This window comes from Anolis carolinensis, chromosome 5 (assembly GCF_035594765.1).
Source record: "Anolis carolinensis isolate JA03-04 chromosome 5, rAnoCar3.1.pri, whole genome shotgun sequence".
In the NCBI taxonomy this organism is placed as follows: Eukaryota; Metazoa; Chordata; class Lepidosauria; order Squamata; family Dactyloidae; genus Anolis; species Anolis carolinensis.
In genome coordinates, this window is record NC_085845.1 from 17,853,812 (window position 1) to 17,871,904 (window position 18,093).

At 38.8% G+C, this 18,093-nt stretch overlaps 2 protein-coding genes across 5 annotated transcripts in view; one reads left to right on the plus strand and one right to left on the minus strand.

Annotated features, from left to right (window-relative positions):
* LOC103278894 (uncharacterized protein C4orf36 homolog) overlaps nt 1-18,093 on the minus strand; it is a 42,567-nt gene that overhangs the window by 12,975 nt on the left and 11,499 nt on the right. The window lies entirely within an intron of this gene.
* The window catches only part of aff1 (ALF transcription elongation factor 1), a 172,062-nt gene that overhangs the window by 7,503 nt on the left and 146,466 nt on the right, over nt 1-18,093 (plus strand). For 3 of the 4 annotated variants that reach the window (XM_062981848.1, XM_062981850.1, XM_062981851.1), the window contains exons 2-3: nt 8,232-8,370; nt 14,973-15,035. In XM_062981848.1, coding sequence (XP_062837918.1) covers nt 15,001-15,035 — 35 coding nt within the window. In that variant the 5' untranslated portion in view covers nt 8,232-8,370; nt 14,973-15,000. The remainder of the gene's footprint in view (nt 1-8,231; nt 8,371-14,972; nt 15,036-18,093) is intronic. The other variant, XM_062981849.1, reaches the window with a different exon arrangement.

The following is an 18,093-nucleotide window of genomic DNA, read 5'->3' on the forward strand; positions in this document are numbered from 1 at the left end:
CCTCAGAGGATGGCTAAGCTTTTCTGAACAGATCTTGCCAATATAACCCTATGATATGGTCACTTTACACCCTATTCACAAACACCTTGAAGGTATGCAACAACAAAATGAAGGGAACACTATCAGGCCAATCATCCACTGCCAACAATCATTTCCTTATCAACTTCAGGATGTGCTGTAGGTAAAATTTCTTACTTGCTTAGATTTACTTCAGCCTAATATAAAAAAATGTTCCTCATGCCTTGGAGGTAACCTTTCCACAAGTGCTTGTGTTAAAGATGGGACTATTTAAAGCTACCAATATAACTTTGGGGAATTAAACTTTAAAAAGATGATGCATGGAACCAAGTTTGGCCATTAAGGATGGGACATTTTTGTGAGCAGTAAAGAAGAGACATGTTTTTTACACTATAAGGATTTTATACGGATGTGTTAGACTCAGTCTGGAAGAAAACCTGGAATAAAGCAAGAACTTTTTATTGGCCGCAGAGGAGGGCCATTTATCAAAATGTGTCTGGCCTCTATTTTATGGAAGACTTTGGCTTTCTACTTTCCCTCAGTAACAGATTTCCTATGGACCTTCCTCATTGTTGTTGCTGCATATGCATTCACATTGTTTTCAACTTATGCAAACCCTAAAGTGAACTTGTTATGATGTTTTCCTGGCACGATTTGTTTGGAGGAGATTTGTCTTTGTTTTGTTTTTTTCTGTGGCTGAAAGCGTATGATATGACCAAGATCACCCAGTGGGCTTCCACAGCTGAGCAGAGGTTCAGATCCTTCAAATCCTGGTCTCTTTACTACTGTGTAGTCCAGGGGTCCCCAAACTTTTTAAACAGGGGGCCAGTTCACAATCCTTTGGACCGTTGGAGGGCCGGACTATAGATGGCCACCGAGCAATAATAATAATAATAATAATAATAATAATAATAATAATAATAATAATAATTAAAAAAGAGGGTTGGAAGAGACCCCTTGGACCATTGAGTACATTCCCCTTCTGCCTTTGTGCACCGTAAGCACAAGCAAAGCACCTCTGACAGACGGCCCCCCAGTCTCAATGTTGTTAATAATAATAATAATAATAATAATAATAATAATAATAATAAAAATAATAATAGACCCTTGGGCCATTGAATCCAACCCACTTCTGCCTTTGTGCACAAAAAGAACAAGCAAAGCACCCTTGACAGATGGCCTCCCAGTCTCAATGTTAATAATAATAATAATAAAAGAGGATTGGAAGAGACCCCTTGGGCCATTGAGTCCAAACCTCTTCTGCCTCTGTGCACCGAAGGCACAAGCAAAGCACCCCTGACAGATGGCTACCCAGCCTCAATGTTAATAATAATAATAATAATAATAATAATAATAATAATAATAATAGAGGGTTGGAAGAGACCCTTTGGGCCATTTAGTCCAATCTCCTTCTGCCTCTGTGCACCAAAAGCACAAGCAAAGCACCCCTGACAGATGGCCACCCAGCCTCAATGATGATGATGATGATGATGATAATAATAATAATAATAATAATAATAATAATAATAATAATAAATTACGATCTGCCAACTTCAAAAGGCCACCCTACTGGGATCTGCACGCATCATCCAAAAATACATCACACAGTCCTAGACACTTGGGAAGTGTTCGACTTGTGATTTTGTGATATGAAATCCAGCATGTCTATCTTGTTTGCTGTGTCATACAATAAAATAATAATAATAATAATAATAATAATAATAATAATAATAATAATAATAATGGTTTTAAGAGAAGAAGAGACCCCTTGGGTCATTTAGCCCAACCCCCTTCTGCCCTTGTGCTGTGGGGGCCAGATAAATTGTTTCGAAGGGCCGCATCCGGCCCCTGGGCCTTAGTTTGGGGACCCCTGGTGTAGTCGAAGGCTTTCGTGGCCGGAATCACTGGATTGTTGTGTATTTCGGGCTGTATGGCCATGTTTCAGAAGCATTCTCTCCTGATGTTTCGCCCACATCTGTAGCAGGCATCCTCAGAGATTGAGGGGTCTGTTGGAAACTAAGTAAGTGAAGTTTATATATCTGTGGAATGTCCAGGGTGGGGGAAAGAACTCTTGTCTGCTTGAGGTAGGTGTGAATATTGCAATTAGCCACCTTGATTAGCATTTTAATGGCCCACAGTTTCAAGGCTGGTTAGTAGCCGCCTGGGGGGATCTTTTGTTGGAAGGGGGAATCTTTTGTTGAAAGGTGTTATCTGGCCTTGATTGATTCTTGTCTGGAATTCCCCAGCTTTATGAGTCTTGCTCTTTATATATTGTTCTGATTTTAGAGTTTTTAATACTGGTAGCCAGATTTTGTTTCATTTTCAATCTGTGGACATTCCACAGATATATAAACCTCACTTACTTGGTTTCCAACAGACCCCTCAACCTCTGAGGGTGCCTGCCATAGCTGTGGGCGAAACATCAGGAGAGAATGCTTCTGAAACTCACAACAACTCCTTACTACTGTTTCTTACCTTGGACTGCATATATTCGATATAGGAGCAACTGAATATTTGGTCAATTTATCAAGTATTTCAAATATTTATAAAATACAGTAGAGTCTCACTTATCCAAGTTAAATGGGCAGGCAGAAGCTTGGATAAGCGAATATCTTGGATAATAAGGAGGGATTAAGGAAAAGCCTATTAAACATCCACTTAGGTTATGATTTTACAAATTAAGAACCAAAACATCATGTTATACAACAAATTTGACAGAAAACGTAGTTCAATACGCAGTAATGTTATGTTGTAATTACTGTATTTACAAATTTAGCATCAAAATATCATGATATATTGAAAACATTGACTACAAAAATGGCTTGGATAATCCAGAGGCTTGGATAAGCGAGGCTTGGATAAGTGAGACTTTACTGTATCTATTAATATCTATCATCTATCAATATCATTAAAATACATCTAACTTTCTATATAAAACTCTTCATCTCTTTACCTGTCTATCTCTATCCGTCTATCTTTTTGTCTATTTTTATTTATCACCTGACTCTGTATTTCCAAGGCTGCGGAAGACCAGCTCAAAGCCTCGCTTCACGTTAGCAAAATATAGTTAAAAATGTAACCAAAAATAAATTCTTCTCCCATGCTATTCCCAGGGTCCCTGATTTCCTTTTATTTCATACCAATCTTTGCCTCTTTTGCTTTTAAAATAAAATTGGACAATTGTGATGATGATGATGATGATGATGATGATGATGATGATGATGATGATGATGATGAATAATTAAGGAACAGCAGAAGTGCTGGAAGGCAATATTGCAAAAAGTGCAGAAGTATGATCACAGGACTTAGAATGGCAAATCAGCTCAATTGTGTGAATGAAGAGCGACGTGATATTGAAAGTGTTCAATACAAAGTCCACAGCTTCTGCACCTTTTATGGTTAACTTAAGAACTATATTCCCCATCCTAAAGCTCTCCAAGTATGTTGTATTACTATTCCCATCATCCCCAGAAGGCTTTGTATTTGAGGCTACTTGTTTTCTACTTTACACCCTCTTGCCTAAGACACCACATTCTTATAATCTCATTTCCTGCTGTGATTATTTTGTTCTTCTTATCTTTCCCTCTCCCTGGCTCTCCTGTGAAATCTGCAACATTTCCGGAGTGGTGCTGATAAAGAAAAGCTTGGTTTTGTTTTTTTGTTTTTAGTTGTGTTAACAAAAAGTGGGAGTTTGTGCAGAAGGAGACATGAAACCTAATCTCTCTTGCCTGCGCTCAGCACCTTTAGGTGGAAAACAGATTAAAGCTGTTTTTTTCTCTATCAAGGTTAGTAGAGTGATACGGTTGTAAAAGCTCGGCCCTGACCAACAGATGGTCCCCTCTCACATCTTCCCCACATCATTCTTCTATGTTGTTAGACCTGGAAGCTTCCACAAGGTAAAAGAGCATACAAAAATCAACCCTTGTATGGAACCAATGATATTGAATTCCTTCGATATAATAAATGATGATTTTATTGATTTAAAAAAATCTGGTATTTTAAATCATAGAATCATAGCATCTGTATCTCCAACTGATCTTTATCTCCAATTGATAAAATGCCATCAGCTTATTTATTTATTTATTGTGTCAGAAACAAATTGTGGGTACGGTTATAATGTATTTTAAAAAACATAAACAAAGTTAGAAAACTTGACATTGTCCTAGACTTCCTTTGACCAGAAACTGGCCACTTGGAGTGCCTCTGGTGTTGCTGCGAGAAAGTCCTCCATTGTGCATGTGGCATGGCTCAGGCTGCATTGTAATAAGTGGGCTGTGGTTTGCTTTTCTCTTTTTTCTTCTTTGTAACCCCATTTCTTAATGGGGCTGTGGCGCAGGCTGCATAGCAAGCCAGCTGCAACAAATCACTCTGACCAAGAGATCATGAGTTCGAGGCCAGCCCATGCCTGCGTCTTGTCTCTGTCTCTGTTCTATGTTATGGCATTGAATGTTTGCCTTTATGTGTGCAATGTGATCTGCCCTGAGTCCCCTTCGGGGCGAGAAGGGCGGAATATAAGTGCTGTAAATAAATAAATAAATAAATCTCGTGGTGCTAGAGCGCAGTCTATTCAGTGCCTTCCAGGTCGCCCAGTCTTCTGTATGCCCAGGAGGGAGTTTTTCATCTGATCTCAGTCACTGATTAAGGTTCCGGGTTTTAGCCTGCCACTTTTGGACTCTTGCTTGCTGAGGTGTTCCTGCGAGTATCCCTGTGGATCTTAGAAAGCTTTTTCTTGATTTAAGGCATTGGCATGCTGGCTGATATCCAAACGGGATGGGCTGGAGATGTCACTGCCTTAGTCCTTTCATTATTGGCTGCTACTTCCCAACATATGTCAGGTGGTACAATACGGACTAAACAGTATAATTTCACCAGCGGTGTAGGGCGTAGACATCCTGTGATAATGCAGCATGTCTCATTAAGAGCCACATCCATTGTTTTAACATGTGAGATGTATTCCACCCTGGACATGCATATTCAGCAGCAGAGTAGCAAAGCACAAGGGCAGATATCTTCATTGTATCTGGTTGTGATCCCCAGTCAACTTTTGTATGATGATATTTCTAGCATCCACTTTCTGCTTGATAGTCAAGCAGTACTTCTTGTAAGTCAGAGCAGGGTCCAGGGTAACTCCCAAGTATTTTTGATGTGCTGTAATGCTCCAATGGGATTCTTCCTAGGTAATCCTCAGAGCTCAAGATGCCTGTCTGTTCTTAAGATGAAAAGCACACTTCCAAGTTTTAGGTGGATTAGGAATCAGCTGGGTTTCCCTTTAATAGGCTGTAAGAGCACCTAAAGGTTCAGAGAGCTTCTGTTCAACCATTCAAAGCTCCCTGCATGAGCGGTGATGGCACAATCGTCAGCATAAATGAAATTATGCTTCTGGCAGTGGATGGTCATTTGTGTAAATATTAAACATTGATGGAGCAAGCACACTCCCCTGAGGCAGGCTGTTCTTCTGTTTTCGCCATCTGCTTCTCTGAACCTGGAATTCAACAAAAAAGCTCCTGTTTTGTAGCAGATTTCCTATGAAGTAAGATGGTAGTTCTTTGTGATATTATAATTTTTTTTCCTCAGGAGAAGATGATGATTTACAGTATGCTACTGACAGGTCTATGACAAGTCTTAGCATCCAGCAGTGAAGGATGCTAGTTATAAAACTTTGAAAACTTTTATTTTAGGACTACTCCTACCTGAAGCCCATCCAGTTATTACTTGTGACCCGACTTTGAGTCTCCTTTAGGAGGGAAAAGTGAGATATAACAATGACAACAACAACAACGTAACACAATTTTAGTTCCTCGGTTATAAATGCCATTTCCTATTTGATTCTATCATAAAAACATAGAATACGTTTATTAAACTGCAAAAACTTTGTTTTTGCAGGACATCCTGAGAGACATTTTACTATAGTTTTTCAGTGAATATCTCACCAATTCAACCTACCGGTAGTTTGTGGCAGCCACAAAAACAACATTTCTGGAGTATAACAACTACATTCAAACTAAGTACCACACAATTAAACAGGAAATAACACTTTCAAAACAAGAACATATATATTTTTTAAATGGTTACATAGTGTAATAATAATGTAATAAAAAACATTTCACACGGCTAAGTAAAGGTAAAGGTTTCCCCTGTCATTAAGTCCAGTCATGTCTGACTGGGGGTTGGTGCTCATCTCCATTACTAAGCCAAAGAGCCGGCGTTGTCCGTAGACACCTCCAAGGTCATGTGGCTGGCATGACTGCATGGAGCGCCCTTACCTTCCCACCAGAGTGGTACCTATTGATCTACTCACATTGGCATGTTTTCGAACTGCTAGGTTGGCAGAAGCTGGAGCTAACAGCGGGCGCTCACTCCAGGGCTCCAGATTAATATATTCTCATATGGCATGCTGAAAGAGTCCAAATTCAGTATGTTGTGATGGTGTAGAGATCTGCTATACATGACACTCTGGTTTTCAGTGTGTTTTCATATCAATTTTAGAAATTATGAGGATAAAATATTGTTTTCTCCCTCCCTCTTATAACAATACTACATTCCTGGAAGATGCCCTGCATATAGCTAATCAATGCACATGGTAAGAACGTATATTAATTTTTGCATATTAAAAATTAAATATTCTAGGGAAACTTTTGCTCCCTTGGCATTTTTGAATTCGAACCCTGGTCTCTGCTGTCCAGCACTCAAGTCACTACACCAGGCATGGGCAAACTTCGGCCCTCCAGGTGTTTTGGACTTCAACTCCCACAATTCCTAACAGCCTACCGGCTGTTAGGAATTGCGGGAGTTGAAGTCCAAAACACCTGGAGATCCCAAGCTTGCCCATGCCTGCACTACACCAACCAATCATGTGTGTGTTTTTTGCTAGATTTGTTCAGAAAAGTTTTGCCATTGCCTTCCCTTTAGGCTGACAGTGACTCGCCTAGTAGGTTTCCAGGGCTGAGAAAAATCTCACTTAATGCATTTATTTACGAACTGAACATTTCCAATAGTGGATCTACACCAGGCATGGGTAAGCTTCGGCCCTCCAGGTGTTTTGGACTCCAACTCCCACAATTTGGGAGTTGATGTCCAAAACACATGGGAGTGCCAAAGTTTGCCCATGCCTGATCTACACTGTAGAAGGAATACAGTTTGACACCAGTATAACTGTCAGGGCTCAATGCTATGGAATCATGGGACTTGTAGCTTGGCAAGGTCTTTAGCTTTCCCTGCAGAAAAAAAGTGGTGATGTCTCATCAAACTACAACTTCCAGGATCCCATAGCATTGAGCCAGGGCAGTTAAAGTGGTGTCAGACTGCATTACTTTACAGCAGGGGTCCTCAAACTTTTAAAGCAGAGGGCCAGTCCACAATCCTTCAGACTGTTGAGGGGCCGAATTATCAATTGAAAAAAAAACCGAACAAATTCCTATGCACACTGCACATGTCTTATTTGTATAGCAAAACAGCAACAACAATGAAAGAACAATATAATATTTAAAAATGAAAACAACTGTAACCAACATAAACCTATCAGGATTTCAATGGGAAGTGTGGGCCTGTTTCTAGCCAATGAGATAGTCAAGTTAATTAGGATTATTGTTGTTGTTGTGTGCCTTCAAGTCATTTCAGACTTTTTGTGAGCCTAAGTCTAAAATTATTTATTTATTCATTTACTACATTTATTTACTACATTTATATCCCGCCCTTCTCACCCCGAAGGGGACTCAGAGCAGCTGTATGTACATACACTGTATTATTAGCATACCACAATATTAGCATTATATATTACTATATTGAACTATACCACTATACTGTAATATTATATGTAATTATTATTATTATATGGTATTATTATTAGTATTATATTGTATAACATTATAGTATTATTATCAATATTATATGTAAATACAATATATTATATTATTTAAAATGATATAAAAATATTATATTATAAAACTGAGGGAGGGGGGCCAGGTAAATGACCTTGGAGGGCCGCATCCGGCCCCCGGGCCTTAGTTTGGGGACCCCTGCTTTACAGTGTAGAAGCATTGGGTCTCAACATAGGGAACAACTTGTTTTCCTGGCTTCTATACAGAAGGGGAGGGGGGGAGGGGAGGAGGAATAATCTGCTTCAGGGGGCGGGTCGATGGCCGAGGAGGCGGGGCCAGTGCCTGTCGATCAGCCAATCCTGTCCCAGCCTAATCCTGTCCCTATTCTTTCCCCAGTGCAAAGGGATTGCAGCAGGAGCTGCAGCAGCAACAGGTTAAAGGGGGAAAGCAAGTAAGCAAAACCTTGGCAAAAGGAGCTTGCTTTCCCCCTAATTCATCTTGTCTCCCGATGGGGATTTGCCAGGTCTGGACGAAGGTGAGAGTCTATTTCTTTAATATATAGATCGTATTAAAACAACTTGCAAAATACTCTTCTGTTGTTTTCTGCCTTGCAGAGAATGTCCAGCCCTTTTTATTTGAACCAGATGGTGCTCCAAAACAAGTTTTAAAAATTGTACTGAAGGGTCCCCCCAAGGGGTAATCCTATTCTGATAGACTTGGGGTGCATCTACACTGTAGAACTGATGCAGTTCGATACCACTTTAGCTGCCATATCTCCATGCTATGAGGTTCTGGGAGTTGTAGTTTGACAAGGTCTGTAGCCTTCTCTGCCAAAGAGTGCTGGTGCCAGACCCAACTAAAAATCCTGGAATTCCATAGCATTGAGACTTGGTAATGTTCTGTCAAACTGCATTAATTCTACGGTGTAGATCTGCCCCAATTGCTCTTCAAAGTCATCAGATGACAAGATAGCAAAGGCAGCAAATAGAGAAAGTGTTTAAGCAAGTGACAATGAGGAGAGTGACAATTTCAGCAGGATGACACAGCAGGTTGTGTATTAGCGGAGTTGGGGGGATGATGGGTGCTGCTTTTTAAAAATTCATTATCATTTAATCAGTGTTTGCCTTTAGGAACTGCACACTGGCTTGATGCAGGAAAATATGCATTGGCTGGTGGCAAGTTTTGTTAAGAGTTGAACGACCTATGCCAAAGCTTTCTTTTTTTCTCATTTGCCTTTTATATTTTCTTGGGATTACGAACAGTTCTAAATTCAAATCTAGCACCTGCTGTTTCCTATTTCTATGTGGGCATAATAATATGCACTGTCCACTTAAGGGTTTTTTTTTTTTTAGAAATTACATGTCTATAGTCCTTCAAAATGGAATAGAGCAGATTTATTTTATTCTTCCTTTAATGACATCAAGTGCATATATATATATATTGATGGGGAAAACATGCACATCAGGAGCCATGCTGACCTTTAGGTGGTCAGTTCAGTTTTCTAATGCATGGGATCGGGTAAACTAACATTTGTTTTGCACCAGTTTTATAATGAGAGTGACATTGTGCTTGGTCTTGTCAGGGTTCAAAATATTGTGTGTGTGTGTGTGTGTATGTGTGTGTATGTGTGTGTGTGTGTGTGTGTGTGTGTGTGTGTGTGTGTGTGTGTGTATATATATATATATATATATATATATATATATATATATATATATAATTTTTACCCCGCCGCTACCATCTCCCCAGGGCGGCCAACAAAATATAGCAAAGTAATACATAAATCTGAAATGATAAAAACCACAGAATTACAACCACACACATACATCATTACAATAGTTTTGAGATGTCTTAATACTTTTTATAGTTATTAAAATAATGTACAACTGTATTTAATTGTATGTTGTAAATGCTTTCACCTGTTCTGTAGGCTCTATTTCAGAGGAAGGAACTGGCCAAACCACCACTGAGTATTCCTTGCCTAAGAAAATTCAAAATTCATAAGTTGTCAGGACAACTGAAGACACCCTCAGACATATATTTTGGGTGTATCTACACTGTGGAATGAATGCAGTTTGACACCACGTTAAATGCCCTGTCTCAATGCTATGGAATCCTGGAAATTGTAGTTTGGTGAGGCACCAGCAGTCTTTGGCAGAGAAGACCAATGACTTGGTAAAACTACATTCTCATAATTCCATACCATTGAGCCATGACTATTCAAGTAGTGTCAAAACTTCATTAACTCTACAATGTGAATGCAACCTCTACTTCTCCATATGTTGCCTGCCTAAAAAAGAGATGGCCTTTCTGAATGTGTGCGTTTCTAAAACTAATAGAGACCCCATCAACATTACCATATAATGCAGTTTCAGAATCCAGATTAACTGCATTGAACTGGATTGTAAGGCATTGCGACTCATATAATACAATTCAGTACAGTTAATCTGGATTCTGTATTGCGTTATATGGCAGTGTAGATCCATCCAGAGAGGAGAAAGAATTGGGAACCTTTCCCAAGGCAGCCTAATGTTGAAACTGTTGTGTATGTGTAAAGAAGGTGTTCACTTACACCTTTTAAAAGGAAATGTTTGAATTGGCCTTAAAAGTAATCTATAGGTGTGATAATATTGCAAAATTGGCTTTGTAAAATGAATCCTGAATGTCAGTGTGGGCACTAAATACTCCACTGAATTATAAAATCAAAGAGTTTTGTAAAACTAGAGTAAAGTTTCTTGCTTTGTTATTGTAACATATGGTTTGTCCTGTCATTATTTTAAAAGTCAGCTTGAGAAAGCTGCATAGCGATTTCTCCACTAGAGGTGGCTCATTAACCTCTGGCCAAATCCCCAAAATAATTAGATAATTGTTATGTTTCGAGCTTTGAGGTTATAGAGGCAGATACATGCACATCTTCAAAGGTTTGCAGAAGAGGAGAGGGTCTATTTGGGAGCTGCTGTTCTTGTGACTGTATAACATGTTGCTTGCTGTTGAATCTACAGACTATTTGTTTGAAAGAGTTTGGGTTGAAGGTTTTTGACTCTGGTTCACATGACAGTGATCTGAAGCCAATGAGAAAAGCATCTTGAAAAACCATTTCATGATAGTTACAGCTCCTGGGTTATGAATTCCTAATTTAAAGGCACAAACCACATGAAAGCGTGACCATCCACAAGGAAAGACTTCTCATGAGTAAAGGTCTTTGTTAGTAGGACCATTTGAGCATATTCAGTGACTTGCAGTTGGGTAGACTCTAATAACTCAGGATTATAAACCTCTACCCTAAACAGACAAGGATAGCTTGACTGTGGATGATGGAAAGGTAGCTCAGGAGAACATCAGAAGCCCGGACTATAGAAATCCAACCTTGGATTGGATTTATGGGAACTGCAGTTTATCAATATCTGGAGGCCTATAATTGCCATTCTTGCTTTAGATGGTGGTGCTCTTTGGGTTGGGCTTCTCCCTATGTGAGTCGCTCCGAGTTCCCTCGGGGAGATGGAGGCAGCATATAAAAATAAAGTTGTTGTTGTTGTTGTTATTATTATTATTATGTCTGACTCCATAGCAGAGTTTAGAAGGCTGGAGGTCCCTCCATCCCCAAGATTCAGTATTTTCTAGAACTGTCTGTAGGCATCTCAGCCAAGACTGTTTGCTTGTATCATCTGGTCAGGGAAACTTGGGGCTGGCCTTTAAAAATTATTCTTGCAATGGTGTCCTCTATATAAAATGAGAATATCAAAGTTTGCTTTTTGGGAAAAAATTGAATATTTTCAAGCCATGCATTATTATTATGTGTATTTATGTGCTGCTTTTTTCTCCACAAGGAGATTCAAAGTGGCTAAGTGGATGGTTGGGTCTGTGAGTGTAGGATCTGTGGATACGAAGAACCATATCTGGACTCTGTTTCATAAGAACTGAATTTGAAGGCCTTTTTTCACATCTGTATAAGAGAACGCATAGCTTTGCATGCTTTTTAAAAATTGGAAGAGCTGTTCCTTCCACTCTGCCTGGAGTAAAATGACAGTAGTTGTACAGTAAATTTCGAGTGTACAGTAGAGTCTCACTTATCCAAGCTAAACAGGCTGGCAGAAGCTTGGATAAGCGAATATATTGGATAATAAGGAGGGATTAAGGAAAAGCCTATTAAACATCAAATTAGGTTATGATTTTATAAATTAAGCACCAAAACATCATGTTATAAAACAAATTTGACAGAAAAAGTAGTTCAATATGCAGTAATGTTATGTTGTAATTGCTGTATTTACGAATTTAGCACCAAAATATCACGATATATTGAAAACATTGACTACAAAAATGGCTTGGATAATCCAGAGACTTGGATAAGTGAGGCTTGGATAAGTGAGACTCTACTGTATATCTGCTTTTAAGTTGCAGCTTCCAAACTCTTGACCATTCCACATTCAGGATTTCAAACTCTAAATTCTAATCCCAAATACTAGATTGAAGTCCAGAGTTATTTTGCAGAATTAATATTATAGTTTTAGCAATGGTTTGGGCTTCTGATGTAGCTGGGTCGACACTGGAAGACTGTTGTGTTTTGGCTGTAACTCATTGTATGGAAAAAAAACTTTCACAATTAGAAGTTATTTTAATCCCTGTTGTTTACATTTGTCCACACGGTCATTTCTAAATCCCATCAAGGATATTTCTCCTGCTCCAACCCCCTATTTCTTGACATTGTAGACAAAACCCATTGTATGTCTTTATGTAAGTACTAAGTTATAATAGCCTCTCTTGGGATGTCTCAAGGAAGCTGTCCATATTATATGTGTCTGTTTGTGTTTATAAGCATTTCTAGCAGCATTACGTGTGAGCTGGAGGCTTGAAGCCTACTGTTGAAAGTAAATGCTGGGTTTCAGAAAACCACTTGAAAGAGAGCAAAACTTCCTCTGTCTTGCTTTGAAGGAAGCCTTTTGGCGTCTTAGACTTTTAAAAAATGTTGAAGAACGCTGTCTTTGTGTGTATGTGTGTGCCAATAAAGGGAAGGGAGGTAAAAATAAGGAAAGGACAATATGTCTGAAGCTTTGAATGTTTCTTTGTGTTTATGACAGCATGCCCATCATATTTGGGAGGACTAGTGGCACAGATCCACTATAAAAGTGCAAAAATGTGAATTAAAATCCCATTGTTTTTAGCTAGAATAATGTTGGAGAACCTACAAATGCCTAAATAATAAATATTCTCTCTAGGTTCTCTCTGGATTCTCCAGCACATCATGATGATGATGATGATGATGATGATGATGATGATGATGATGATGATGATGGTGATGATGGTGATGATGATAATAATAACAATAATAATTTATTTATACCCTGCTCCATTTCCCAAAGGACTCGGGGTGGCTTACACTGGGACAAGCCCAAAACAGTATTACATCAATAAAAACAGTAACACAATAAAATCACAGTATCATAACACATCTTACATAAGTTAAAGTAACTTAAAACATGTACAGTAATCTCAATCATTAGTCATGGTCAAAATCCTACTGAAACTGACTATGGAGTCACACTGAGGGACCTAGAGATTTCTAGGGACAACTTACTAATCAAATGTGCAGGGCTGGTTGTATTTATTTTCTTGTTTTATTTTCTCTCTCCATGCTCTTAAACTATCTTCACAACAAGTACCTTGTTACTTGGGTTAGTTTGAGAGATATTCATTGGCTTAAGGTTATCCTTTGACCTATAAGCTTTGTGATGACGTAGGGATTTGAGCACACCCATAAAGGCATGTAAGCCCCTGTGTGACTATTGATGGTGACCTCCAGTTAGGAGTTACTAATAAGGCCTATCAAACAGTTGTATTGACTAGTGGTTGGAGTCGCCCTTTCGCTAAGGGACAAAGGTTCAAGGCTAGTTTCAGAGGCATGAGGTAGGTCTTATTTTGCTGAGCATTATCATTCATACCTGCAAATTTGTATTATTTTAAAAAATGTCTCACTTTTCATTGAATTCAAGAGTCTGCTCATTACTTTGTAACTTTTTACAAAGTAACTGTTCTAATAGAGTTATTCTTACACTGTTGCTACTGTTAGATAGTTTTGTAACTGGTTGATGGATTGAACCTGAAGAGTTCTCTCCACTAGTTCTACTTCTTTGGTATCATGGAGCTAAATAATAAATGAAAAGCCATGGGGTTCTAATTGGTCCAAAATCTTCATAAATGGCTTGGAATAGAGGGGAAGCTTGTCAAATCAAACTCGAAGTGGTAGCTATTTTCTCCTGAGAAATCTGGATTCAAGATGACTTCTGTAGATTGGAGAACTTGACCAAATTGATAAAATGAACTTCAGGAGGGATAAAGGTAGTCCAATTCAGCAGGAAAAAAATATGCATAGCAACAGGATGTGTGACACATGGCTTGGCGAGGTCTTCCCAGTGGATCCCAGACGTTTGTCCTCCAAATATTTAGGACTTCATTTTCTAAAATTCCTGACCATTGGGCAAGCTGGCTGGGGCTTCTGGGAATTGAAGCCAGAACACCAGGAGGTTTGGTAACAATTGAGGTTGACCATAAACCAAATAAGATAGCAAGAAAAGGTAAAGCAATTCTAGGCTGAATAAACAGCAGTATAGTGTCCAAGGGCCTATTCAATTTGCAAAATTATTCCACTTTAACTGTGATGGTTCCATGCTGCTTTTAGGAACCTACCACACTACACTGTTATAACACTGTTTATCCATTTTGCCAAGCTGAACCTGCAAATATAGAGGACCAACTGTAATTCTATAATGTGAATGGGGCTCAGAAGCAATATTTTTCAGGCTTCACCTGGAATATCGTATCAGTTTAATGTAAAAATTGTACTGATGAGGGCAACCAGGACAACAAAGAATCTGCACTTAGATGCAAGAGAAGACTGGTAGGTGATATGATAGCAACGTACACATTGAATGGCCATCTGCCAGGGGTGGTTTAGCTGTTGTTTCTTGCACTGCCGAGGGATTGGACTAAATGACCCTCTGGTTCCCTTCCAATTCTACCATTTCATGATTCACTGGTGTAAGGTACAAGATGAGTATTAGAAAAGGCTTTGAAACAAAATTCTTCATGGAGTGTGATTTCTTTTCAAGCAATATCTTCAGTTGACGGCTAACTCTTCTTTTACAGATAAGCTGAGTCTCACAGGAGTGTCAAGATGACTTCCACAAATATATCAACTCAAAAAAACAGGTAATACTTTAATATCGAGTGACGACAACCCCTTGTATGTATTCACTGACTAAATGTCACTTTTGCAATCTTTCCTTTTCTTTTAAACACACAAGTACCTTTTAAAGCATGTACTGGAGAGCCGCCATAGATTTTATAGTATTAGCAAGAGCTAAACTGTATTTCTGCTTCTTAGTTTTAAACACAGTAGTTGGAACCCATTTAATAGGTTGAAGAAGTGCATACTAGAAGTGACAGATAGACAGTCCAACTATGACTGTAATTCATCTTTCACTTTAGTTTTGCATTTGGTTAAACCTGGTTTCTGTGTCCCATCTACCCTTTTGACATTGTATATAATTCACCTGCTTCTTTTCTTTTTGTGTATTTGCACATACACATGTATATGGTTTCTAAACTGACTTCTACTGTGCAGTATGACCCCCCTATTGGAAAATAAAACATTAATGAAAACATTTTTTAATTGAGATGAGGTGTCTCTAGGACAGTGGTTCTCAACCTGTGAGTCCCCAGATGTTTTGGCCTTCAACTCCCAGAAATCCTTACAACTGGTAAACTGGCTGGGATTTCTTGGAGTTATTGGCCAAAACATCTGGGGGCCCACAGGCTGAGAACCACTGCTCTAGGAGGTAGACCATAGCATTGTGCTAGAGGACCTTAAGGTATGCTCTCCCTAGGACTCATTTGGTTCTACATTGAAACTTGACCATAGGGGGATGTAGAAAATCCTAGAGAGATGTAATTGCACCTAAATGTATATTTTTATGTGTATGAATGTTTTAATGTAATCTAATTTTAAATTGAATTGGAATGCTACTGTGATTATTTATATATGCCTTTTACATTGTAAACCGCCCTGAGTCCCCTTATTGGGTAAGAAGGGCGGGGTAGAAATATTGCAATAAATAAATAAATAAATAAATACAATAGAGTCTCACTTATCCAAGCCTCGCTTATCCAAGTTTCTGGATTATCCAAGCCATTTTTGTAGTCAATGTTTTCAATATATCGTGATATTTTGGTGCTAAATTTGTAAATACAGTAATTACAACATAACATTACTGCATATTGAACTGCTTTTTCTGTCAAATTTATTGTAAACATTATGTTTTGGTGCTTAATTTGTAAAATCATAACCTAATTTGATGTTTAATAGGCTTTCCCTTAATCCCTCCTTATTATCTAAGACATTTGCTTATATCCAAGGTTCTGCCGGCCCATTTAGCTTGGATAAGTGAGACTCTACTGTAATCAAATCCATTAATTATCAAATCTTCAAAAGTTAAACCTGCAAATGTTGAGTTTGGACTTAGAACAATTGGCTTTGTTTGTGTAAATGGCTTTGATTTTTTTTGGTAAAGCAATCTTGAAATACAGGGCTAAACCAGTCACATAGAATGGAAAAGGGGAACTACCTGTCAGTAGTATGATGTTGTTGTTGTTGTTGTTGTTGTTTGTATTCAAATTGTTTTCAATTTACGATGACAGTTAAATGAGTCCTACTTTGGAGTCCTTTGGAGGCTTTTAAACAGAGGCTGGATGGCCATCTGTTGGGTGTGCTTTGATTGCGATTTTTCTGCTTCTTGGCAGGGGTTGGACTGGATGATCCACAAGGTCTCTTTCAACTCCATGATTCTGTGATCCTATCTTAGGGTTTTATTGGCAAGATTTGTTCAGAGGGGGCTTGCCTTTGGCTTCTTCTGAGGCTGAAAAAGTGTGACATGCCCAAGGTTATCCAGAGGATTTCCATGACCTAATGTGGATTTGAACCTTAATCTCCTGTATTATAGTCTAAACCACTACACTGTTCTGGCTCCTGCATAGTATCATTCCTTTTCCACAAAAACATAAATGGAGCTACTTTTGAGGCACCTCTCCCAAATAAAAAGTGCTCTAAGCAACTTACATAAAAACGATTAGTATTTCATTTCAGTTAATCCTTCTACATCCCACAATGTTGTCTGGGCACTTACTCAAGGAATGTATTGCTGCACCTGGTGTCTGATTATAAAAGAAAAGTAGAACTGGGCTAACATCAGCATATCACTGATACTGTACTATGATCTCACATTTTAGATTGTATGGTTAATTTAGAGAAAGAAGAAACCATGTGGTACATTAGAGGCTACAACTCTCAGTATTCCATCAAACGATAACTCCCATGATTCCATAGCATTGAGCATAGCAATTAAGGTGGTGTCCAACTGCATTAAATGTATAGTGTAGATTGATCCTCAGTTTTGTCTTATATAATTTCACTTGTATTCTTCTTGATGGTATTCAGATCTGAGTGTTTGGGTGAAACACCATTAATTCTGCATAGGCACAGTCTTCCTTTGGAAATGTAATAATGTTTGCATCCACGGTATGCTGAAATCCTCATTGGGTCAGTAAACATCCCCAAACTCACACAGCCATTTGCAAGAGGGTAACACTCCTTCATCTAAAATGCTAAAGAAAGGAACAGACAAATCATCCCTGGATTTAATTTGAGTGCTATCCTCTGTTTCTCCTCCCAGATCACATATCTCAACAAAATGAATCTGACAGCTGTAGTGAATCTGAATTGCAGTCTGCCTGTCCATGCCGTCTTTGTTCAGCTGGAATATAAATCAAGACATTTAACACCCTTCATAGCTTGCTCTCTCACTGAATTGCCCTCCAAGTCTAGCAGGAACATATAAGCCTCTGCAGTGCAAATGCTAAATCAAGCCATTTGCAAAAGGATGCCTCCCTCGCAGAACAATTAAAACAAAATGAACAAACTATCCCAAATGGCAATGGGGTAATGTCTGGCCACAAGTCAGCACAGAGACATTATGTTCAGGGAAGTTTAGCTAAGGAAGGGGAGTTTGTAAAGTCTTCTAGATTCTTTCATGTAGCCCTTGGCATGAATCCCTTGCAGTTAGAGTTCATCCAGCCCAAATCTGGCTCAACTGTCCAGACAGACTAAGCAACAGTCTCCTGGGAAAACGCTATTCAAGGGCATCGGTTGTGGTTCCTCATAGTCAACTCTCCAAACAAATGGAAATAGCATCCAGTATCCCATAAGGTGATG